At 41.2% G+C, this 26,192-nt stretch overlaps 1 protein-coding gene across 8 annotated transcripts; it reads left to right on the forward strand.

Annotated features, from left to right (window-relative positions):
* On the forward strand, positions 1 to 25,833 carry LOC148022876 (phosphatidate cytidylyltransferase family protein). 8 transcript variants are annotated; one of them, XR_015693556.1, is made up of 16 exons: positions 1 to 333; positions 432 to 532; positions 678 to 869; positions 962 to 1,066; positions 1,231 to 1,301; positions 1,400 to 1,471; positions 1,583 to 1,806; positions 19,041 to 19,224; positions 19,307 to 19,372; positions 19,748 to 19,836; positions 23,632 to 23,746; positions 23,863 to 23,914; positions 24,750 to 24,853; positions 24,946 to 25,058; positions 25,184 to 25,252; positions 25,386 to 25,832. XR_015693556.1 is itself a non-coding variant. In XM_087695806.1 (15 exons), exons 1-14 carry the CDS (start codon positions 161 to 163, stop codon positions 25,054 to 25,056), a joined length of 1,659 nt encoding a protein of 552 aa, XP_087551932.1. In that variant the 5' UTR covers positions 1 to 160; the 3' UTR covers positions 25,057 to 25,058; positions 25,184 to 25,829. The 8 variants fall into 8 exon arrangements, 5 of the variants coding, with proteins under 5 accessions (XP_087551932.1, XP_087551930.1, XP_087551931.1 ...); XR_015693554.1 differs by having other exon boundaries at positions 25,148 to 25,252; positions 25,386 to 25,830; XR_015693555.1 differs by having other exon boundaries at positions 24,946 to 25,252; positions 25,386 to 25,833.
* Positions 25,834 to 26,192: the final 359 nt, after the last annotated feature.

The raw sequence follows: 26,192 nt of genomic DNA on the forward strand, positions 1-26,192 counted from the left end.
ACTCCTACTGCCGAATAACTTTCTCCTTGTCGTACACAGAATTAGAAATATGCAAATCTAGTTCTATATGGCCGGGAGAATCAAAGGCGATGTCCGACATATCTGCGGCCCAACCGCCTGAAGAATCCGCTGCAGGAGACCGCAGACTATTTCGATCTCCATGGATGGTCGGGGGGAGATCGTCGTCATGTCTGTCGTCGTGCTTCGAGTGCTCTCCTGCCTCGCCCATCATGGCTTCATGTACGAGCTAGCGGGCCTTCTCTTCATCGCCTTCGTGGCTCTTTTCGTGGAACACACAGCTTACGAGTATGGCGTGCAACATTTCAATCCGAGGTACGGTTTCTCCCACTTGTGCAGATGATGCAACAAATTTCTGTCAGTTTGCCATTGCTTGAATGATTAAGCTATTCTCAGAATCACTTCTTCTGTAGACGGGGAACCTCGCCAGGTATCTATTTGGCAGCTCTTCTAGTTCCTCTTGTTCTCGCAGCTCGAACGGTTCAATACATGGAGATATCTTCAGATTTGCAAGGCACGTGCAAGTCTGGTGATTATTACAAACATGCATGATCGAAATCAAGTGGAGGCTTGCCATAATTGTCTCCGCAGAATTTCAAACTGCAATATCAGATTTCTGGTGGTCTTACTTGGTTGTTGTCTGTAAGTTGTTTCCACAGAATTTGAAACCTCAATTTCGGATTTCTGGTCTGGCTTTGCCTCAAGTGTCGGATTACTTGTATTTGTATGGAAAAATTCAAAATGCCAAAACGAGTTAGCAAGGGTCGACGCTGGAAATGATAGCAAGACAAAAGCATTTTTCAGCACAGTTACCTACTGGACAGTGGTTGCTGTGCTTGCAACTTTCCTTGGTGAGACATTACCATGCCAAGCCCAAGTAGTTAAATCTGTCTTGAAATGGGCATCTAGTAAACGAGAATTATTTGATTTTTGCAAATTTCAGCTGTTTTGTTCCCTGTAAAGCTTGCAAGCTCAATTTTCCAGATCCTTATCAGCACAATGCTTCTTGAGAAGGGAGCACATACCTTTCCAGGCTGTGCATCATTAGGTTTGTTCATCTTTCTTAGATGATTATTGCTGTGACTGAGCCGCTTTAATATGCATCTTTTTCTTTCCATATCTAGTATACTCTAGTAAATCTAATTTAGGAGCCAATGACTTTTCAAGTGCATAGGTTGCTCTGCAAGGTCTAACAGAATGCAGTGGATACAGGTGAGGCTATGCTTGTAGCCAATGGGCTTGCTGTTTATATAGGCAATGCTTTTGGCTACATGCTCTTCAAGGTACATCACACATATACAAATCACAGTGGCATTTGAAACAACAATTCAAACTTTGTTCTATTTGGGGGGGAGAAGTAAACATTGCAACTGGTTCACAGATCGGTACCAACTATGCAACCCAGCTCTTTGCACCTTCATGTAACAAGGATAGCATATCTGCAATTTTGCAGGTGGACTTTTGCTAGCTTCTACTGTTGATGGTTTTTTAAATTTCCAATAAAACTTTTGTTGGTGTGTGTTAAAATATCAGCATGTGGAGTCAGCACCCTGATGTTGAGCAGGCAATCTTGATAGGTCTATCATGTGTTCCCCAACTATACAAACTCCTTGGAGCAGCTCTTTATCACATAATGGGCTTGACTTGCATCCACAGTGCAAACGCAAAAGCAACAACAGAGAAGATATATGATGCTGCAGCATTTTTTTTGGCTTTGGTTCTAGCTTTGGTGGTTGCAACAGGATGGCTATACCTTGTGCATGGCATGAAAGATGACCTGCTAACATGGTACTATTCTTTATTGTATCAGGTTAAATGAAAATTGCTGTCTCATGCAAACATGGCACCATCTGTTTGGGCAGGCAGTATGTTCTAGCATGTTTTTTTGGAAGCTTGCCTAGTCTCAGGAGATGATAACCTTTTTTTTTTTTGGGGTAGTGATATTTTACAATTTCAGAGAAGAACAGATGCACTTCTAATGTTGAAGAATGTACTGCTTAATTACATGGGTATGTTTGGTGAGAGGAGAATGAACGAAAGCAATGTGAACTGAAATGAAATATTAAAGCTAGAGTTAAATCAAGTACAATCTTCGATATCAAATTACTCTGCAGGGGCTGAATGTGGTGAAGCTGAGGTGATGTGGGAAAGTTCTGCAACAGCAAATATAATGGCTTTCAACTTTCGATTGTGGCATGGTGGTGGGCCAGGTCCTGAGGTGGTTAAGGGCCTTGGGCTTGACACAGGGCAGCAGCTTTGTCTAGTGCCACCCCTCGCTCAGGGTTCTGTACCTATGCTCAGGAAGAGCAGGCTCAATGATTCTCTTTTGTACCCCTGATTTGACAGCAATGAGTGAGAGTTCTCTGCGTAGGTCAGCTGGCATGTATTACTAAATTGGATATCAATAGAAGCTCTCTGTGTGTGCAGAGCTCCAAAATAGAGAACCCAAGTATTTGTTTCTCTTTTTCACTTTGTAGTGAGCATAACTGGAAAGCTCACAGAACACATTTGTCAAATATCCCTCTTCCATCTTCATTTTTAGCTTGGTTGCTGGTGAGACTTGGGCTCAGTGTTGATGGCTGGTAAGACTTGGGCAGTTATCCCAAAGCCCTAAACCAAGTAGTCCACTTGGAGAGAAAATAGGCTTGAGGGAGGAGTGTATCATAGCCTATTATGAATCACAAATAATGTGGGGGAGTACTAAGGGTGCTCTATATAGTTACTAAAGGGGAAACCCCCTTAGGAAGTGGGTCTGAGTACACCACAAGTGTGTAGGTCAGTCTACATCAATGTTGATTAGCCAAGCATAGCAATTATAATGTTTGTTAGCTTGGGTAATTTCATCATGTTAGTCTGTCATCTCTTGGTTGTAAGCTCTTGTCAGAGTTTGATGGAGACATAGGAGCTTTCCATTTTAGTATGCATTTCTCCTTTTTTAGGCCCTTTTCCTATGTTTGTCAGTCAGTTTACACCTCTTGCCAATGCCTACCTGCTTCAAGATTGTCTAGGATGCCACCTCATTATTTGTCGGATTTTCCTATGCAGTTGGACTGCATTTATTGCAGCCTCTGGGTTATATGCATCAGGGCCAGATTTAGGGCCCTTTTTGCAGGTCGGCCAGATTTGATGGTCCTCAGCTATTTATAGTTGGTCATTCTTCACTTTGGCCATCATCTTTTGCAGGTTACTCCTTTGATTTTGGCATCCTTTGCCGTCTCCGATGCTGCTGCTGCTGCCATCATCATTTCCAGCCTGATCTGGTGCCCTCTTTTTGCAGGTTACTCCTTTGATTTTGGCATTCTCTGCCATCTTAGAAGAAGAAGAAGAAGAAGAAGAAGAAGAAGAAGAAGAAGATGATGATGATGATGATGATGATGATGATGATGCTGCTGCTGCTGCTGCCATCATCATTTCCAGCCTGAACCGGTGCCCTCTTTTTGCAGGTTACTCCTTTGATTTTGGCATCCTCTGCCATCTTAGATCCTGCTGCTGCTGCTGCCATCATCATTTCCAGCCTGATTTGGTGCTCTCATTGGCACCTCAGGCTGCTGCAGGGACTGATCAGTCCACCCTTTGTATTCAGCGTTCGTTTTCAGTCAGTGCAGATTTCTTCCCTCGTATTCCGTGTGTGTGTTCACGTTCCTTCTTCTGTTGCACACTCACTGGTATTATTGCCTAAGAGAGGAGACAATGGAGTCTATCCGACGAGGAGACCACCCAGCCCCAAAACGCAGGCACAAACCCTATGTTTGTTGCAAACGCAACCTTACTTGGTGCATGCGATTGCATCTAGCAGTAGGCAACAACATCTTTTGTCTAGGTGCCAGCATCTAACTGTCAAATTGCAAGGTTTATTGCTTCTAGTCGCTAGTTCTTTCTAGGTGATAGTATCTGACTGTAGGTGACATCATTTGGGTGTAGGTGACAACATTTATTGTGTAGGCGGCACGTCACCTCGACTATAGCTGATTCCTTCTTATTTCTCCATTGCAGTAAAATACAACCTTTTTGGGTGTTTGTAGGATTTGAAGATGTCTCATCATCAGTTTTTTGGCTTTGATGAATCAAAGGATGAGGTCTTTCATCATTCCTCTGAGAGACGGAGAGATTATTGTGGTAGTTTGCTCGAAGATCGAGAATGGAGGTCACCAAGCCTGTATGTCCAAGAGCCTTCTCCTATTCCCTCCCTTCATGTTTCTCACCAGACTTGACACCACGGACTTATGATGCCCTCAATGGCACCCTTTGTATAGGTGCCCGTACTTCCTCTTTGCCCAAGGAGAACCAACTATTCATTGTGGTAATGTAAGATGGAGTGTATCCTCCACTTCTTCGACCATTGGGAGCTTGTTTCTCTTCCCATACCTTCTCCCATGTAGGAGTCAGCTATCGGATCGACGATGGATCGTGCTTCCTTGTGGGATTGGCTCAACTCTTGAGCTAGATCCTTTCTATATGAGTTTATAGGATTTTATCCTGGTGCATGTTCGCAAATTGAAGATTGTTGCAGAGGTTTGGAAGAAGCTTGCTTCTCTCTACCATCAAAAGACGTTTGCTCACCGCATGAGAAGAAACTTCGGATGCTCAGTGCCGATGATTCTCCTCCCATGAAGGGCCACATCAACAAATTGGAGGACATGAGAGATGACTTTGAGGACTCTAGATATGCTTCTTTGGGAGGTTCTTGCTCCGCTAGTCTTGGAGCATGATGATTGGCTCAGAGATATAGGTATCCATGGATCCAGCTCCACGAAGGCACTTGTTGTAGGTTTAGGGATAGGGAAGAAGAAGGGGAAGCACTAGACAGGAGGACAAAAAAGGACGATTCCAAGGATAAGGAGAAGAAGAAGCCCAAGTGTCCATACTATGGGAAGGGCACTAATCTTGGGGAGAAGTTTGGTAGAAGTACCTCCATTTGAAGCCCAAGGAGGGATTCAAGGATTCGAAGGCCACACCCACTACCACAAAGTTTTTTTTCGTATACTTGTTTAATGTGGAGGATTCGGCACTTGCTTTTTCTTCTTCGGAGAGGTCTTGGCTCATGAATAGCGGGGCATCTTCCCACATGACCTATTGCTAGGATTAGCTTCTAGACATGAGATCTAGAGGGGGACCCATCACCATTGGTGACAACTCTTCAATCCTCATGTGTGGAGTGGGGACCATTCCCTTGTTACCCGATCGACACTCTTCTTTTGGCCAAAGTCCTTTACGTACTGGATTTGGGCTTTAACCTCTTGTTTGTTTATAGTCTTACTTAGCTAGATACGAGTCATCTTTACCTAGGATGCGGATAGAGTGGAGGATGCATCTTCTAAAGCTGATCTATGGACAAGTACATAGGAGGGTGGACTTTACACACTCACCGCGCTTGTTGCATAGTCTTGCTACTAGCTTAGATTGCTTTGACATACTTGTTATGGGCATGTGAATCGTGATGCTATTCGATAGGATTCTCGGAAGAAGATGATGGAGGGACTTCCAAATTTTCCTCACATTGATACTCTATGTCCTAGTTGCTTGAGGAGTAAGCAACATAGGCAACCTTATCCATAGGTTGCTACTTGGAGGGCTTCTACCTGGCTTGAGTTGGTTCACACCGATCTTTGTAGACCTATAAGCATGTCACAACTCTATAGAAACAGAATTTGTATCCTTTGCACTAATTAGATATAAAGAAAAGTGCGTTGGAGCTGGCCACTGATGAGTGGTCACAGGTTATGGTGGACTCACGCGGTGGGTTAGAGAAAAGATGGTTCACACTTCCACCTATATGGCTCGATTGGGCGCCTGTGACCAGAACTCATGCATATCAGGGTTAGACTCGCACACAGAAAGGATTGATGCCTTGAAGTGTGGGCTAGATCCGCCAGAACAGACAGTTACAATCAACAAGATGACATGATCATGAAATGCTTGTACAATGTGCATGTGTGGGCTGAAAGCTTGAAATGCACATTTCTTTGCATAGGAAAGTCACATGAAGATTCTGATACCGTTTTTGCGATGTACACGGAAAAAGCTTTCATATGACACCCATATTTTGGGGGGGAGGGGGGGTTTCCTAAATTTTAGGAAATCCCTTAATTTTAGGAGCCTCGAATTAGCCTAAAAATGCTAGTCCTAAAAAATAGGGATGTCATTCTAAAAATAGTAAATTCTGTATTCTGATTGTGCTTACTAAATTTGGTTGTTTCTATTCTTGACAGTATTCAGCCCAAAAAGGAAGGCCATAGAAAAGAGATTGTCACACAAGTTTCCAAGTGTCCCACCACTTATCACATCTCATGACATGTGGCTGGACACTTGTCTTGTGCTACTCTACTTTTCCCTTTTGTACTAGCTCTTCTCTCTCCTATAAATAAGAGCTCGTTTTTCTTCATTTAGCATCATTTTTCTTTACTGTAAACTCATGTACAGCACCCACAGATAGCCAGAAACTGGCCCCATCCATCCCCATCATCATCTCCCACTTCTCCATTATCAAATTCCTCCATATTCCCTCTTCTATTACTGCTGTTTTACAGGATAGTAAACCTGTAAATTCATTACAGCACCTTCTTCTCGAGCTCTTTCTTCCATTTTAGCAACAAGAAGCAAGCCCTATCCATGTACTGTTGATCAACGATGGAGAAAGGCTAATTTTTCCTCTTTCTTCTCTCATACTGTAAAGAAATCAGTTCTTATCATTGTATAATAGATAATGCATGTGTGTTAGTACATCTTTGTATGATCTTGTGAGTGAGAATTACTTCTCCTCACTCTCAGGTTGATTGTAATTGAGCTCTTCCCTAAGGGACTTGGGTTGAGCAGAAATACATTCCTTCGAGAGGGGGGGGGGGGGGGGGGGGTTTACCCATCTTCAACCCTCAATCTTGTCTCCATTACTCTTACATTTTCATGGCTGTAATTTTGTGAGTAATTTTCATTTTGAGCTTGAAGTGTTCATTCTCTTTTATATTAAGTCTCGAAAACAAGCGAATTTCATAATTGTTAAGCATACTACGTTATTTGGGGTGTTTACAGTGGTATCAGAGCTTTGGCTTGGTCCTTACCCCAACACTGGTAGTGCTTACAATTATAAGTTTGTTTGTTTTCAGCCCTTGCATTGAGTGCTTGAGCATATTTTTCTTAGAGTCTCAATGGATTAGTGGAGTGCTATCCTTCAAGCCATTCAAAGTCTTAGAGAGGAGAATCAGCAAATTCGTGAGCAACTTCTCAAACTAGAAAAAGTTGAGAATCCCAAAGAATTCAAGGAAAGAAGCCCATCTGCTTCAAGGAGACAAAGCCATACCAATGAAAGGAGCCGATCAAAAAGTCCAACTACTTCTAAGAGGCAGTCCCATTCTACTTCAAGACAAAGAAAGAGATCGCGTCAAAGCTCATCCTCTTCTTCAAAGTCATTTGGCTCCTACTCTGATGGACCCTCTTCTAGTGACGAAGAGTCACACCCTTCTCGTGGAAGACCTCATCATTGTCAAAGGCGTCGACATTCTTCACCCTCGTCTCCATCTTCATCCCCATCAAGCACTTCATCATCTTCAACCTCAAGATCCGGGCATGGACGAAGGCATAAGAAGAAGAAGAAGACTAAGTCACTATCTCAACTTGAAAAGAAGATCAAGTTTAGTATGTATGATGGTTTCCGAAATCTTGATCTTCTTCTGAAGTTTATTCGTCAATTTCAAATTTTGTATGGTCGTGACAAGTATAAAGAAAAAGAAAAGATTAAGTTTGTAGCTTTACATTTGACCAACTTAGCCCATACTTGGTGGACGGGGTTGGAATATGATCATGTTGCCCCAAAATCGTGGCGGTCCTTTGTTCGCATGATACAAACCCAATTTATTCCTGTTCATTTTAAAAGAGATGTAAAAATGGAATGGATCGGCTTTGGCAAAGGAAAAATGAGTCACTTGGTGACTATACCAAGAGATTTTGGGAGCTACTTTTGAAGGTTCAACATTTCAAGAAGATCAGCAGTTCGGAAAAGCTTAGGAAGTTTCAAGGAGGTTTGCATTTTAAACTTTGTACTGCTCTTAATCGTTATCATTGTTCTAGTCTCAGAGAACTCATTGACCATGCTGAGACATGGGAAATGGAGCACAATGGCAACAAATCATTCCAAAAGAATGATAAGAAGAGAGTAGCTGATGATGAGGAGTATTCAGCCCCAAATGAAGGGCAAAAACAGCGGCAAAAGCAGCCATCAAATCAAAAGAAGATGAAGCCCTATGCACCTCCTAATGCTCCTCAATTTCGCTCCAATCTATACCCACAAGCAAAGCAACTTTCCGAAGAAGAAAAGCAGCGCTTCATGAAAGAAGGGAAGTGCTTTAAATGTGGACAAACAGGCCACATAGCGAAGCAATGTCCAAACAAAGAACAAAGCAAGGTTTCTGACAACAAGCCTAAGTCGCCAGTGAAAATCAATGCTATTAGTGCTGTAGTTGCAAACACAACTCACACTCCAGAGATGCGCAAATTATTAAAAGATTGGGGACAGTTGCAAGGTAAGCAAACACTATTCTTGATAGATCTTGGGACGAATGAAAATGTCATTTCCTTGCAATTAGCTAAAGAGCTTGGATTAAAGAATGAAGAGATGGACACTTTGGCAGAAGTTCGCCAAGCTTTAAATGTCGATGAAGGTGACACAGTGAAGATTGTGACATTCTACATTGGCAAGCTCAAGTTTCAAATTCAAGGCTACAGTGACGAAGATACCTTCTGTATCGGAGACCTTGATGGTTGCGATGTGATTCTTGGCATGCCCTGGAATCATAGAGTAGATTCAACCATCTTCTCTTAGAAAAAGAAGGTAGAACTCACCAACAAAGGCAAGTAGTACGAGATCCAAGCTGGAGTTTCTGGAGACACCATACCTATGGTAAGCCATATGCAAGTCTCTAGAGCAATTAAGGATTGTGTTCAATGTTGTTTGCTTTATGTCATTGATGTAAAAGATAATATGAATGCTCAAAACCAAGAGCGACTTCAGCTCTTGGAAAAGTATAAAGATTGTTTTTCGGAAGATCTTCCTTATCAGCTTTCCCCCAGAAAGGCCAGAAGACCATCATATTGATATTATTCCGGGCAGTTCTCCTCCTAACATAGCACCATACCGCGTGAGCCGTCCTCAACAAGAAGAAATCAGAAAGCAAGTCGAAGACCTACTCAACCGTGGGCTAACTAGGCCAAGTAGCTCACCATTTTGTTCACCGGTTCTTCTTGTTCAAAAGAAAGATGGCACATTCAGGATGTGCATTGATTATCGAGCCCTCAACAAAATCACTGTGAAGAATCGGTTTCCTATTCCCAAAATTGACGACATTTTGGATCGTCTAGGAGGCTCAAAGGTTTTCAGTCGTATTGATCTAAAGAGTGGTTATCATCAAATTAGGGTAATACCACAAGATGTACACAAAACTGCTTTCCGTACTTCATACGGTCTTTATGAATTCTTGGTGGTTTCTTTCGGATTAACCAATGCACTAGCCACCTTTAATCGAATGATGGAGCGCATCTTTAGAGAACATCGACAATATGTCGATACTTTCTTTGATGATGTTCTTGTCTTTAGCAAGAATGAAGAGGAGCATCGTCAGCACTTGGAGATTGTTCTACAATTACTTTAACAAAATCAACTCTTGGTAAATGGTAAAAAGAGTGAATTTTTAATGCATAAAATAAATTACCTTGGGTATGTCATCTCTTTTGAAGGGATTCAGATGGATCCTGAAAAGATCAAGATAATCCAAGAATGGCCTCATCTTCATGATGTACATGAGGTACGATCGTTTCTTGGCTTATGCTCTTATTACCGTTGCTTCATCAAGCATTTTGCACATATGGCTTCTCCACTTCATGACCTTACAAAGAAGAAGACCTCTTTCCAATGGAAGGAAAAAGAGAAGGCAGTCTTCACAAGGCTGAAAACAGCTCTTACTTCTGGACCTGTTTTTATCATTCCAGATTTTGGTAAAACCATTTGTGGTGGAAGTAGATGCTTGCAGTGATTGTATCAGTGCAGTGTTAAATCAAGAAGGCCATGCCGTAGCCTTTGAAAGCCGCTGTCTAAATGATGTGGAGAAAAGGTATGACATTTATGAAAAGGAGCTCTTAGCAATTGTTCATGCTTTGAAGATATGGAAACATTATCTTTTAGGCAATGAATTCCTTATTAAAACTGATCATCAAAGCTTGAAGTATTTCAAGACTCAAAAGCATTTGCAGGAGAAACATGCAAGATGGGAAAATTTCTTGTCTATGTTTCATTTTTAAATTATGTACACTCCAGGGAAACAAAATGTAGTTGCTGATGCACTTTTTAGAGTGCCTCGCATTGCAACTATTACAGCAGCTCATCATGAAGATTTTCAAACGATGAAGAATACTTATGATGAAGATACTGATTTTGTAGCAATTTGGTCAAATTTACAGCAAGGAGGTTCTCATCCAGATTATTCCATCAAAGACGGTTACCTTCTCATGAACAATCGCCTTTGTGTCACTCTTCCTGTTCGACAAAAGGTTCTTAAAGAAAGTCATGAACCCCCTTATGCAGGGCATAGAGGGAGGGCAGCCACTCTAAGTGCAATTGAGCGCTACTTTTATTGGCCAACATTACGAAGAGATACACATAACTTCATTGAGGCTTGTCTAGTATGCCAAAAATCCAAGTATGATAGGCAGAAGACTCTAGGATTGTTGCAACCTCTTCCAGTGCCCAAAGATCCACGGGAATCTATCACAATGGATTTCATCTCAGGTATTCCAAGAACGCCTCAAGGTCATGATATGATTTGGGTCATAATTGATCGATTCAGCAAGCAATCACATTTTATTCCATGTCATAAAACATTGAAATCCGCACAAGCTGCAAGACTTTTCATTCAATATATCTTCAGATTACATGGTATTCCTTTTGAGATCATTTTAGATAGAGACTCCAAATTCACAAGTTACTTTTGGCGTGCTTTATTTGAGAATTTGGAAACCACTTTAAAGTTCTCCTCAGCTTTTCATCCTCAAACTGATGGCCAAACAGAGGTGATGAATCTCACTCTTTTGGATATGTTGAAAGCTTATGTTAGTGAACATAAGTCACAATGGGAGAAATATCTTCCATTATTCGGGTTTGCTTACAACAATACAGTGCACTCCTCCACAGGGAAAGCTCCAAATGAAATAGTACAGGGTAAAGTGATTTCTCCTCCAATTATTCGCACTAAAGATAAGATTTTTGTTGCTGATGAGTTTGCTTCAGATTTAAAAACAGCAATGGATCTAGTTCGAGCCACTATCAAAGTTGCCCAAGAGCGACAAAAGAAGCAAGTAGATAAACAAAGAAGACCTTTGGCTTTTGAAAAAGGTCAATATGTCTTGCTTAAGTTTGATAAAAGCAGGCTCAAACAATGTTTCGGTCAAAATTTATCTTTTCCAAAGCTCTCCAGTAGATACTTTGGACCCTTCGAAGTCATTGAGAAAATAAATGAAGTTTCTTATCGACTTGAGCTTCCTGCTCATTGGAAAATACACAATGCTTTTCATGTAAGTTTGCTAAAACCTTACATAGGACTAGAACCAAAGGAACCCATTACTGAAGATCCCCCAGAAGTTGAAGAAATAGAGCAACTCTTGGAACCTGAATAGATTTTGTTTCACAAGGATCGAACCACGAGAAGTGGCCTTGTGACGCGAAAATTCTTACTAAAATTCGAGAATCTATCCACAACAGATGCATAGTGGGTAGATGAAAAATTCGTGAAGGATTACCTTGACATTCTTCAGCCATATCAAGAAGCTTTTCAGTTGAGGACAGTTGAATAAAAGCTAGAGGGCTGTCACAACTCTATAGAAACATAATTTGTATCATTTTTCATTAATTTGTCTATATAATGATTTATTAAATTTGTTTCCTTTGCACTAATTAGATATAAAGAAAAGTGCATTGGAGCTGGTCACTGATGAGTGGTCACAGGTTATGGTGGACCCACGCGGTGGTTAGAGAAAAGATAGTTCACACTTCCACCTATATGGCCAGATTGGGCGCCTGTGACCAGAACTCACGTATATCAGGGTTAGACTCGCACACAGAAAGGATTGATGCCTTGAAGTGTGGGCTAGATCCGCCAGAACAGACAGTTACAATCAACAAGATGACATGATCATGAAATGCTTGAACAATGTGCATGTGTGGGCTGAAAGCTTCAAATGCACATTTCTTTGCATAGGAAAGTCACATGAAGATTCTGATACCGTTTTTGCGATGTACACAGAAAAAGCTTTCATATGACACCCATATTGGGGGGGAGGGGGGGGGGTCTCTAAATTTTAGGAGCCTCGAATTAGCCTAAAAAATAGGGATGTCATTCTAAAAATAGTAAATTCTGTATTCTGATTGTGCTTACTAAATTTGGTTGTTTCTATTCTTGACAGTATTCAGCCCAAAAAGGAAGGCCATAGAAAAGAGATTGTCACACAAGTTTCCAAGTGTCCCACCACTTGTCACATCTCGTGACATGTGGTTGGACACTTGTCTTGTGCTACTCCACTTTCCCCTTTTGTACTAGCTGTTCCCTCTCCTATAAATAAGAGCTCGTTTTTCTTCATTTAGCATCATTTTTCTTTGCTGTAAACTCATGTACAACACCCACAGATAGCCAGAAACTGGCCCCATCCATCCCCATCATCATCTCCCACTTTTCCATTATCAAATTCCTCCATATTCCCTTTTCTATCACTGCTTTTTTACAGGACAGCAAGCTTGTAAATTCATTACAGCACCTCCTTCTCGAGCTCCTTCTTCCATTTTAGCAACAAGAAGCAAGCCCTATCCATGTACTGTTGATCAACGATGGAGAAAGGCTAATTTTTCCTCTTTCTTATCTTATACTGTAAAGAAATCAGTTCTTATCATTGCATAATAGATAATGCATGTGTGTTAGTACATCTTTGTATGATCTTGTGAGAGTGAGAATTACTTCTCCTCACTCTTAGGTTGATTGTAACTGAGCTATTCCCTAAGGGACGTGGGTTGAGCAGAAATACATTCCTTCGGGGGGGGGGGGGGGAAAGGGGGGTTTGCCCATCTTCAACCCTCAATCTTGTCTCCATTACTTTTACATTTTCATGGCTGTAATTTTGTGAGTAATTTTCATTTTCAGCTTTAAGTGTTCATTCTCTTTTATATTAAGTCTCGAAAACAAGCGAATTTCATAATTGTTAAGCATACTACGTTGTTCAGGGCGTTTACAGAGCACGGCCTTCCTTGGGAAGGCCAAGTATCTTATGCTAGTTGTTGATGACTTTAGTTGTTATGTGTGGCCTTATTTCTTGGAGTACAAGAGCTAGGTATACTTCTACTTTTATTAGTGGAAGGTGTTTGCGAAGAAGCAAGCCTCCTTGAAAGTTCATGATATTTGAGCAAATCATAGCTGCGAGTTTTGTAGGGACCACGGAATTTGGATCGAGTGTCATCTGAGCACACTATCTGAAAATGATGTCATGGAGCATGCCAATCAAACCATGCATGAAATGACCCGATCAATGTTGGAGCATAGGAGTCTTTCCCATTTCTTGTGGGGTGAGCCAGTGGCTATTGCGGCACAAGTATGGCATCAACAACAAGTCATCTACTTCGGCATTGAAGGACATGATTCCCTACCAAGCTTTCTTTGGTAAGAGGCCTTCAGTTTTTACTTTCGCATCTTCAAGTGCCAGGCATATGTCCATGTGGACAAGAACAAAATAGGGAGCAAACTTGACCCCAAGTCAAAGAAGCTTATTTTCGTTGGTTACAGTATGATTATGAAGGGCTATCATCTCTATGACCCAAAGACTTGAAAGATCAAGGTGAGGTTATTTTTGATGAGGCTATAGCCTTTGGAGATCGGATTGATGATTCTTTTGTTATAACTAGTTCTTTGTCTTCGACTGACTCCCTTGCTATGAGGAAGGTCAAGTGCGCAAACAAGCATTGTAACAAACTTTCATTTTGTAAACGTCTGAGTGTTACCCTCCATCCGGGCCTTGCACCTTCATAATACAACTATTCTCTTTCATTCTCAAAGCTCTCTTGCAAGCTACACTCTTTTCTAGCAAAGTGTCTTCTTGTGAGCAAAGTTGGTGGATTGATTACGGGGGATCATAGTGCAACCATGGGTGACGAGCGAAAAGTTGGGCAAAGCACTTCACACACTCCTAGTGCGTTACATTTGGTATCAGAGCTCTCCTCACGCAAAGGCTAGATCTTCTACGGGCATGGGAGCGATTTAGGCAGGAAAGCTAGTTGTGGTTCATCAACGTGGGTGGACGCAACAAGAACAAAGAGTGGGTCCAAGCAGACCTCCAATTGAGGTAGACGAAGGATATGCAACTGAATCTGAAAATGAGATAGAAGCAACACTTCACGATGGAGATGTGTCATGGTGTGACTCCAACTTGATGGAGGCCATGCGGGAGATGATGAAAGACTTGCTGGCCACCATGCTACCCAAATCTTTGGGAAAGGCTCAAGCCGAGATCAACAATGAAGGTGATCACAGAAGACGCAGAAAGAAAGAAAAGAAGGATTGGGATGACTCTTCATCGGATGAACTAGGGAAGTATAAGCCCCAGGCACCAAAGAAGTAGAACGGAGAAAGGGACTTTGTGAGTCTGAATAGATAGATTCATGAAGTAGATGGATACATGAGGCTACTCAAAGTTTCAAGCAAAAGAAAAGGCTTGGTAGTGGCCCAGTTGTTGGAGGGTGACGCTTCAAAATGGTTAATGTATGAAGATGAACAATATAGCAAGAAACTATCATGGGATGAATTGCAGAGAAACATGAAGGATTACTTTGTACCAAAGAATGAGCCATTCAAAGTTAGAGATGAACAGAGGAATTTGAGGCAAATTGTTGGAAGAATGACAAACTATGTGCAAAAATACAGATCTCTAATGCTACAGCTACCAGACATAGATGTTACCACAAAGCGACATGATTTTCATGGTCGGCATCTGCACTTCTAAAGAAACACACTTCATGACGGTCATTCGATTGTACATTTGATCAAGCTCCAACCATATCTCCCGGGCCACCGTTAAATGCTCAATATGAGAGATAACAGCTGTAGTACATGAGAGAAATAAAAACAGGCGAATGCGAGCATTGAGTTTATCCCAATGTGCGTGAGCCTTTGCTAACTCCACCTTATCACTAGAAGAGAGTTTGTACTCCTCTTTTGAAGAAGGACGATGAATAGCTTCCGTAACAAGCTCTGCTAAATCATAGGACTCTAGAATGTCAAGCATCATGACTCGCCAGATGCGATAATTCTCGCCATCGAGCTTTTGATCTGATAGAAGAGCCGGTAAGACGGGCACCTTTTCGGTCCATGATCGCTTGAAACCCTGTCTTGGCCTTAGAAGGCATCTTCACCTACAATGCTTACACAAAACTCAAAGAGCAGCCTCCTTTGATTGGGAAAAGACAGCGTACTAGGGCTCTTGTTTGCTTGTTCCGCCCCTTCACCCGCCTGAGGCGATGAAAAGGTAAAATCTGCACTTAAAGGCCCAAAACACAGCTTTTTTACTTCTCTAATAGTAAAAACCAGCAGCAACTTCAGCAAATCTTCTCCTTTCTCGCACGCCCATGCTCACCTCAGCCTTGTTATGATACGCAGCCCTCTTGCTCGCACTTGAACGTTGAAAACGTAGCCTTGTGCCATGCTGAAATCTTCTCTTTAGATGGGTCCACCCTAGGTCAGTCCTTCATTGCTTTGATACCATGTCAGAGTGAAGCAATGTGGAAGCGAATGACCAAGACAAAGAGTGAATTGAGAGAGAAGAGAGTGAGAAAAAGAGATAGTGAAACATAGAAAATCTGTAGTGAGGAATGCTGTATAAGGATGTAGAAATATACACGGGTGCAGAGAGTATCTGCGTATGTCTCGACTTCGAAGATCTCAATCTCCATCAGCCCTCAGAGTAGTCTCCACAGTCTGGAACTTGAAATCTGTGAAAACCAATAGAGGAAGATTGCTAAAATCAAGACCTTTAATAGGCTAGGAAAAAGATAGAAAACAATGCAGGTTGGCTGCCAATTGCTGCCGATTGCTGCGAACTGCTTTAAGTGGCAGAGTGTGCTATGTTAGGTGTCATGTGGCACTCCTCTTGCACTCGTGGCCTGCTAACCAGCTGCTCCTACTGCTCCTACTTGTCCAAGGAATTTCCAGCTCTAACAATTTTGTGCCATCTATAGGGGACTCGATCCTATGGAATCATGTGTGGAGAGGGGGTTATTCTTTCTAGATGGAGTGCCTCCGATTGGGCAGGTGATGTGGATTTGAGACAGTCCACTACAGGTTATGCCTTCTCCCTTGGATCGGGAACTCTCTCTTGGAGTAGTAGTAAGTAGGCTACTATGGTGTTTGTTGGCGGAAATTGGCTTTCCCTAGATAGGATCTATGGAGTTGCGCATGGACAACCAAAGTGCCCTTGCTTTGGCAAAGAGCCCTATGTTTCATGCTCGCACGAAGCACATCAAGGTTTAGTACCACTATGTTTGAGAGTGGATTGGGGATTCCAAGTTGGCGATGGCCTAGTGTCCAAGACAGTAGTAGGGGAACCCCTTTTTATCCCCTTGGGAATGGGGGAATGTGTTCCACCCCCTAAAAAAAACTAGGGAACGGGGGAACCTTATGTTCTTGTTCCCCATAGGATCCCATTACTGTTCCCCTAAGACCTCTCGCTACCATTCTTGTTCTTGTTCCCTTGCTACTATGATTGTCCTATTGAGGACAATGCCATGGATCTCTTCAGGAAGTCTTTGCCCAAGGCTTTTGTGCTTCATCACATGAGACTATTGGGTCTTCAACCACTCCCAGGATTTGAGAGGGGGTGTTAGCTTTCCTATTTTCGTTTTGTTAGTCTGTCATCTCTTGGTTGTGAGCTCTTGTTAAGAGTTTGATGGAGACATGGGAGCTTTGGCATTTTAGTATGCATTTCTCATGTTTTAGGCCCTTTTCCTATGTTTTTGTCAATCGGTTTACACCTCCTGCTAGTGCCTACCTACTTCAAAACTGTCCAAGATGCCACCATGTTATTTGTCAGATTTTTCTATGTAGTCAGATTGCATTTATTGCAGCCCTTGGGTTTTTTGCAGCAGGTCGGCCAGATTTTGGGCCCTTTTTGCAGGTCGGCCAGATTTTGTGGTCTAGCTGGTCACTCTTCACTTTGGCCATCATCTTTTGGAGGTTACTCCTCTGACTTTGGCATCCTTCTCCGTCTCCAATGCTGCTGCTGCTGCCATCATCATTTCCAGCCCGATTTAGTGCCCTCATTTGATGCCTCGGGCTGTGTGCAGGGATTGATCAGTCCTCCCTTTGTATTCAGCGCTCATTTTCAGTCAGTGCAGCTTTCTTCCCTCTTATTCTTGTTGTCTCTCTCTTTCCTTCTCATCGTGTTCGTGTTCCTTCTTCTGTGCGCACTCAATGTCTCCACTTGCCATCTATTGGGCAATTTCATATCTCAAAAACTTCCTCTCCATGCTTGCAGCTCTATAAATGAGAGTAACTAGAGGTTAAAATGATACAACATATCATCAATGTACAAGAAGTATGGGTACACTAGTATGGACCTTGGACTCAATAGGTCTAATGAAATATATAAAGAAGACCCCTCAAAAGTTGTAGCATGTGATTGAGAACCCCTCCTACTTGCAGTAGTTAACCAATGTCAAGATAAGTCGAGCAGTAGCCATAACAATTGTGCTTCAAAAGATTGTCCAATTGTCTCTAACCATGTTATCTCCAAATATCGACACAATGGTGAAGATTTATAGCCATGCCCTATGCGACTCTCCCTTAGGGCTGCATATGAGTAACAACCACCATGCATGGGAAGGAGGCAAGGAGAGGTTAGTGGAGGGTTTTCTCCTTGCACCACATCGCAACAAAAAAAGAATTAGTTTGGGTACATGTGATTGGAACTCTAGCATATCATGGTCAAGCTTGCACGTAGAAGGATTAATGCCTTGAAGTGTGGGCTAGATGCATTAGAAGAGGCAATTACAATTGTCTTTGCATAAAAAACTCAAATGAGGATTCTAAGACCGTTTTTTATGACGTCTTTGCAAAGAACTTTCACATGATTAGAATATTGGGGGCTCCCTAAATCTAAGGAAATCCCTAAAATTTTGGAGATCTCTCAATCTTTAATGCTAATCCTTAAAAATAGGGATGACATTTTGAACATAGCAAGTTTGTGTTTTGAGGGTTCTTATTGAATTGAGTTGTTTTATTCTTGATAGTCTTAGTCTAGAAAGGAAAGCCATAAAGAAGAGACAAGAGTCGAGGAACTTGTCACAGAAGTTTCCAGGGTCCCATCACTTGTTTAGCTTCATGACTTGTGGTTGAACATTTGTGTTGTGCTACTTTACTTCCCCTAATTAATTCCTTGCTAAAAACTATATATAGTAGGTAAAGATAGCCCCAAAGCTGGTCACAGGCCGTTTCCACCATCATCCACCACTTCATCATCATCATCAAATCCCTCAATTTGCCTTTTCTCTCATTGTTGTTTTATAGGACAGCAGACCTGTGTATTCATTACAACACCTCTTTTTGAAGCTCTTGTTTCACTTCCAAACAAACAAGCAAGCAATGTCAATTTATAGCTGATAACCATGCAGAAAGGCTGATTTACCTTCTCTTCCTCCTCTCAATCTTTAAAGAAATCAAGTGTTTTAATAATTGCACATATTGAATATATGCATGTGATGTGTGTGTGCATGTGTACATCCTTTGCATGATCGTGTGAGAGTGAGTAATCTCTCCAGTTTCAAGTTGATTGTAATTGAGCTCATCCCTAAGGGACTTGGGTTGAGTATAAATACATTCCTTTGGGATGGGAGGGTTGGAGGGGGAGGAAAAAGTAGTAGAGAAGGGGGGGAAGGAAAGGAGCGAGATGATTGTATCTGTCAAATTCTCATGCACTACCATTCACAGAATTTTTCTAAATTTGATTTTTGGCAGGGTTATTGGTTTCATGCTTGAAGATTTTGAGAGGCTGTGTTTGTGTGGATATTGGGTGGCTGTGCTTTGCACTTCTGTTCTTCCATTTTATATGAGCAAAAGCACAAAGGTTGAGCAAATAATGGTTCGGAAAGTTTTCCATTTGATGGTTGTCATCATGTTTGTCCCAGCTCTTCTCATCCAGGCAAGCTGTTCATGTGTATCTACACATACATTACCCTGATTGTCTGATTTTACTGAAGCTGTGTATTTTCCATGTGGTACAGCCATCTTTTCTGAAGCTGGCATTTTCAGTTGCATTGGCCGGGTTCTTGGTTATTGAAATGATACGGGTACATTGAGACACTTTCCTAATGAAAGTCTGTGTTTCAAGACTTATCATCAACATGCATATGTTAAAGATGTCCGTCTGGAGTATTTAGGGAATATTACAGCCATTACATCTGTATCTTGTTGCATATTGGTGCTCAGATGGGTCATCTTGGTGTTTGCTCACTTGTGTTTCAGCAAGAATGGCATTTAACTAATTTTTAAAGACTCAAGCCACATATGCATCACATAGCTGCCAAAGTATGCATGCATGCAAATGCTCAAAAGGTTGCAAGAATTTAATGATCAAGTGCCTGCTTATAGAAAAGGGTAGTATAGTTGCGTTTACATTATTTATGATAGTTAGCTTTCATTGCTCATGAAGTCCTTTGTTTTAGGTATGGCGTGTCCCACCATTAGGAAAAGCAGTACACAGCTTCATGACAACCTTCACAGATAGTCGTGATTCAGACATTCTCATCATCAGGTTGGAATTTTGTAGTGGTTGATGTAGATTTTGTTTCTTTGAGCAGCGTACTGATGAAAAATTACAAAGCTTGAGTAAAAAATCTGTTTGAATCATGTCCCTTCTTTTGATGTAGATTTTGTTTCTTTGAGCAGCATACTGATGAAAAATTACAAAGCTAGAGTAAAAAATCTGTTTGAATCATGTCCCTTCTTTCAACTGGGGCTCTTGCAACTTGATGCAGAGCTTTAGAACTAACTTTCTCTACTAGTACAGAAGCAGTACTTGAACAAAGAAAAGATTTGTGTGCCTGCTGGTGAGAGTTCTCAATTAGTGGTGTATTGTGGCCAGAGTGAAGAATAAAATGTAAAATCTGGAATGTCTGCTGTGGATTGAGTGTCCTGCATAAGTGAGATCATTCCCTTAGGAACTACAATGGCTTCCTTAGTGGTGCATTGTGGCCAGAGTCAAGAATAAAATGTAAAATCTGGAATGTCTGCTGTCGATTGGGGTGTCCTGCATAAGTGAGATCATTCCCTTAGGAACTACGATGGCTAACTTTGAGGCTGAAAATCCTCTTGTGATGTTGTTCCTTTAGGACTGAAGTATCTCTATGTTAGAGTGAAGTGGCTTTGTGTCCAATTATTACAAAATTGCTGTCCAAATGCAACAGTTGGAAATCTGGAATAAAGAACGCTAGAGAGGCAAATTGTAATAGAGTGACCTGGATAGGAGAGAGAAAATAGAAAGAAGAGAGAGAAAGGCTAGAACAAAAGAGAGAAAGAGAGAAAGAAGGGGGAGAAAGAGGTGGAAGCCATTAAAGCTGTGGCAAAGAAGGTTGAAGATGAAAGAGGATTGTTTGTTGCTCCATGATGGGAAAAAAAACAATCATCTTAGTGAAGTGTCTAGTCTAGCCCCATTAAGCTTATCCATGAAATCATAAACTTGTGGGAGGGGGTGTCCGCTTTTGATGGTAATCCTATTAAGATCTTTGTAATCTATCCATATGTGAAAAGTATCATCCTTTTTCTTGACCAATAGCATTGGAGACATGTATGGTGATGAACTAGGTTTAAAGAATCCCATTTCCAACAAGTCTTTGATTTGTTAGGCAACTTCTTGCCTTTTGCATTTAGAAAGCATGTAAGGAGGTTTTTTGACAATCTTTGAGCTAGGCTCCAAATCAATAGAGTGATCCAGTGCTCTTTTAGGAGGGAGAGTTGTAGGCACTTGAAAGAAGTCTCTCTATTTCTGCAATAGAGCTTTTAAGTGCCAAATCCTTTGCTGAATTCTTGGACTGATTCGTAGTCTCCTTGTCGAGATATAACGCAAAGATTTGAGATCACTTTTTAAACTCTTTCTTGAGTTGGTTTGTTGTGATAAGCTGGAAATTTGCTTTGCTTTGAACTCCCTCTAGGTGTATGAGCTATCCGTCACTCAAAAACTCCATGTATAGCTGAGAGAAGTCCGTGGTAATCTTTTCTAATTGCTTCAGCTTATCACAGCCCAAAACAACATCAATGGGGTCCATTTCCAAAGTTATCAAGTCCATGAGTACTTCATAAGTTTCAGCCAAGCTTCGGTGAACTTTTGAGCACATTTGGGTGATAATTTCTTTATTCCCATTAGCCACTTCATCTTGAATTGGTTGCTGCAAATCAATGTGAGAACACTTCAATGGATTCATGGCTTGTTTGTTGATGAAGCTATGCAGGCTGCCACTATCCACCAAAATGAAAATATTCTTCCCATGGATGCTCCCTAGAATCTTGAGTGTACTTGGGCTCCTTGAACTTGTCCAAGCATCCATTGAGACAGAACAGGTTGAAGTGGCAACACTTGATAGCATTGTAGACTCATTTCCACCTAGATCAAAGGGTACTTGACCACCTGAGTCAAAAGTAAAGCCGTTAAAATGATCATAAAATTGATCTTGGCCATTGTCGTCCTCTTTCATCTTCAACCTTCTTCTCCACAACTTTAATGGCTTCCACATCTTTGTTTCCCTTCTTTCCTTCTTTCTCTCTCCTTTGCACTCTTTTCTCTCTTTTCTTTCTATTTTCTCTCTCCTATCTAGGTCACTCTCTTACACAAATAAGGAACTCGAGCAACAGGGCATGCCCAAAGAAAAACGTGCACACACACACACACACACACACGTGTGCATCTTGAGCATAGTGCATGTGAATTTGTCTTAATAATTTTACTGTTCCTCCTCACCATAGTGAAAGTTTACTTTTGCTCTTTACCACAGTAAACATAAATATTTCTAAAATTCACACGAGGACATTGTAGAAGCTACCCATCCAGACATTCTCTCATGTGACTCTTAAGGAGATTCTAGAAGCTTTTCATCTAGTGTTTATCTGGATGTATTTGGAAAGATTAGTAGAAACTTGACAAGAATGTTCTAGGCTATTGAGGCCTCTTGAGACATGCCCATGTAACAAGTTTTTTGTGCAATCAGTCAATATGACATCTCTCATATATATCTATGTGTGTGTGTGTGTGTGTGTGTGTGTTGTCTACACAAGTGCATGCATGCATATATATGTGTGTGTGTGGAGGGGTGGGGGGGGGGGGGGGGGGGGGGGGCGCGGCGCAGGAAGACACTTTCCTAAAGCTTTAGTTGTTGAAAAAACAGTCAATTTTTTTATTAATCCGGTTCATACAGATCTTGCATGGATCATACTAAATGGATCCATGTGCACACACAATGCAACTACGCCTACAGATGAGGTTATCACAGCAGTTTGTGCTTCAAAACTGTTGTTGACTTTGTACGGGCAAACCTCAAGTTGCAAAAGTGCAGTTAGCTTCCTAAAAACTGGTGTGGAGAGCTGGGAATCACTGAGCGCTGCACCAGCAAACACAATAAGGTATGAAGTTTTCTACTGTGATAAACAGAGATTTGCACTGCAAGGCTCCCACAAACTCCTCATAGTAATTACATAGTGTGTGCATGTGCACACATATGCCCCCGCACGCACATACACCTGTGACATGTGCATCCTCCCCCAAAGGCCACATAAAGATGGGTGCATATGTTGTATATAAAAATGTTATGTAAATGTGTTGTCCAATCCCCAGTCCCTGTCCCTTACTTTTGGCTGTTCCTTAACCTTGTCTTGTGTCCTATGTCACTATGATGTGTGTGCACATGTGCATGTGTGTCTAACATGACCTTTTCAAAATCATCTGCATCTCATATTATGTTTAAAGTTGGCAGTCTATGCCATCATGCCCAACAACAATTCTTTCCATAATGGTAGCCATGGCATTGTTCTCAGATCTCAAAGTAACCATGGGTTTGCACACTCTTACAATAAACTTGATTTGGGAGGAATGTTCAACAGGATACAATTCACAAATATTCTTGACCAGGTTGCTGTGAGTCAGTACATACGGGCAGTATATATAGGAGGTTTGTGTACTTCAATCTTTATAATGGGGTGGCTTGCAGTGGGTAGCAAAAAAAGGGATGAAATTTCAATACCATTGAAAGTGGACAAGAAGAAGATGACTCTCAACAAGTGTAGCCCAACATGGCTTATGATGTTAATGTCTGTATGGACCAGAAACATGCATTTAGGCCTCTTAATAGCCCTATATTGGACACTTCTACCACGTAAGGCTATGTGTACGTGCTCATGACATTGCATGAACCTTTCAAAACTATTAGAATCCTATTGTGGTGCATTGTCTTCAGCCCACACTTGTCTGGATATCAAATAAACTCTCTTTTCTTCTACTACTTTTTGAGTCTGCTATTAAGCAAATTTTGTTCAGCACTGCATTCTTTGGTATTTTTGGCAGTCATTTTTCACTTCTTTTGGGATGTGCGTTACCCCTTTGGCTTACAAATGGCAAAGCTGGCAAGCAACTTGCACCCTTTGCAGGCATTGTGAGTCTTGGTGTGGGGGATACTATGGTGATTATCTACACCCTTACACTTAAGCTCTTTATATTCCTTGAGTTGCATTGATATTTTTGTTTCAGTTGTCAAAAACTTACATCCTGGTACTCACATCTTTGAAATGTCTGCAGGCATCTGTCATAGGTTATAATTACGGATCGTGCCATCTAAGTAGCAGCAACAGTAAGAAAATGTCCTATTTTTACTAAATGCATAAGCCTTTGCAAGATAGCTTCTTTTGTCACAAGTTTGGGTGTGGTGCTTTAAGATGGAGATAAAAATATTCCTCTAAAGCAGAGAAAATTGTTCCTCTAAAGCCTTGTCCCTGGTAATACTGGAATATAGAGAGTCCACGCATTGAGAGAAAGATGCCAAGTTTTGGCGAACTACTGTGCTCACTTGCTGTAAAATATAGTGCTTGGACCCACTCTAGCAAGAAAGTGAAGCCTGTACCACGTGACTATATTGTGTGTTTCATCCATATTGTTTAATGAGATTTATCCCATGGGACACAGCTGAATTTGAACTGTTAATTATTTAATCTCTGTCATTAGAGTCAGGTGGGATTCGGGAAAAAACAACATAGATGCAAATGAAAATCTGGATTTTTCAATCATGTGGTGCACGATCTTGATGACCATTAGTGCAGTGTTGTTGTAGGTAAAGTTGATTCTCACAATTCTCAGATTGTTTTTGCAAATCACCCAGTACACTGGTCTTTAGGATGGTCCTTTGTGTACAAGCTGGCCTGCAGACGCAGATGCTGCACATAATGCACTCTTCATTGGCAGTAGACCTACTTCTTTGATTGTTTGCACCACCATTTTACCATCTGTTCAGACATTATTCAGTCTTATATCCACACAAGCTTGCATTCAAGGGTTCTTTAAAACATTCAAAGAGAACAGTCTTTGTATGTGCAGTATTTCTTTTCATCGATTCCATTTCAACTGGTTGTGCAAAAGGTATACCTTGTCCAAGCCTTGTCAAACATACCATGTTTGCGTTCAATTTACAGAGAAAACGCTTGAGGGTACAGTTGCAGGAATTTTGTCGATGCTTCTTGCCTGCCTAGTATTACACGGTTTTATGAATGCAGTACCGGCTCTTACTGCTGCGCAGGTATATGACATACATTCATCAAATGTTAATCATGTAATTCATACATTGAAATGTAAAATGTATTGACTATCATGTTGATTTTGATGCTGCAGTTGGCTTCTTTGATACTATCAGTGTTATGCACTGGATTGATGGAGGCATACACGACTCAATTAGACAATGCTTTTATTCCTCTGATATTTTATGCTTTATTGAGCATATAGAGGTATTTTGATGTTATGAATGATGTGTTCTTGCTAGTATTTGTTGGCAGAGATAATTAGTGATTACTTGTGCACCGAGAACAAATTGCAGATAATTACCGAAGTGCAAATCTTCTTGGCTTGGCAGTCCGCATTGCAAGTGGGCTAGTTGCTTTTTCAATATTTGGAATTGATGGGCAAGAGGAGAGCTAGAAAGGTAGGGACTCCAAAAATCTCATAGTGGAAAGAGTTAATGGCGAATGGGCATTTGATTCTACCATATATTTTAGTCACAGATTGATACAGTACCCAAGACTCCTGCTGAAAAGATGGTCTTTCCCAAAATACAGGGTTCCCACATTTGTAGAGTAAGAGGAGCAATATAGGGAACTGAACAAAGTATTCTTTCATGGATGTGAACACATTTACATGTTGCTTAAAGCCTCAATCTCGTCTTCAGTTTTTACCAAATTGTCATAATTTTATGTCATACCCCTGTCAGGCACCTGGGTACTCTACAATTCTTATAATGGAAGGGTGATGACAAACAGGCATTCCGACACTTTCTGCTTGTACCATAATGTATTATGACAGATTGTGTACAGCACAACAGTCATTACTGGAAAGACGGTCTTTCCCAAACTGCAAGGGGGTTGACCTGAACTGACAAGAGAACTGATTTATGGTACTAAACTAATCATCCTTTCATGAATTTTAACACATTCACATGTTGGCCAACTTGTTGCAACAGCAAACAGTTTGTAGCAAGTTTTAGCAACTTTCAATTATTTATGTCATACCTCTTACTAAATTAGGCTAGAATAGTTTTCTGAGTATCCTGCAGATCTTTCTTTTCAACAGTACATTTTCAGGGAAACAAAGCACGAACCTTTAAGCAACTTCTACACAGTAGTTTTATAATGGAAAGGGAGACTTTGTGGCAGTTGCAGATGCCTTGTCCTGCCACACATGCACCACACTGTTGAACCTTGGGGAAGAGCTGAGCTGGAATGAGGGTCATGGTCTCCCTTTGAATCAAGATGTGAGTTAGAATTAACTATGAGAGCGAGAGCAAGGTTGGAAATAAAATCACAATGGTTTGCCTTAATGTTGGTAAAAGGAGCCTGTGGTTCACATTTTTTCAATGACTAGCTGAT

Source organism: Lygodium microphyllum, chromosome 16 (genome assembly GCF_053477565.2).
Source record: "Lygodium microphyllum isolate KBCC chromosome 16, Lygodium_microphyllum_v1.1.10, whole genome shotgun sequence".
In the NCBI taxonomy this organism is placed as follows: Eukaryota; Viridiplantae; Streptophyta; class Polypodiopsida; order Schizaeales; family Lygodiaceae; genus Lygodium; species Lygodium microphyllum.

Excerpts from the sequence above, each read along its gene's own strand:
- LOC148022876 (XM_087695805.1), top strand. The coding sequence starts at position 161 with ATGGATGGTCGGGGGGAGATCGTCGTCATGTCTGTCGTCGTGCTTCGA. Across the intron at positions 1,472-1,582 it reads GCATATCTGCAATTTTGCAG|GCAATCTTGATAGGTCTATC; the intron begins GTGGACTTTTGC and ends GATGTTGAGCAG. Across the intron at positions 23,747-23,862 it reads TTGGTGTGGGGGATACTATG|GCATCTGTCATAGGTTATAA; the intron begins GTGATTATCTAC and ends AAATGTCTGCAG.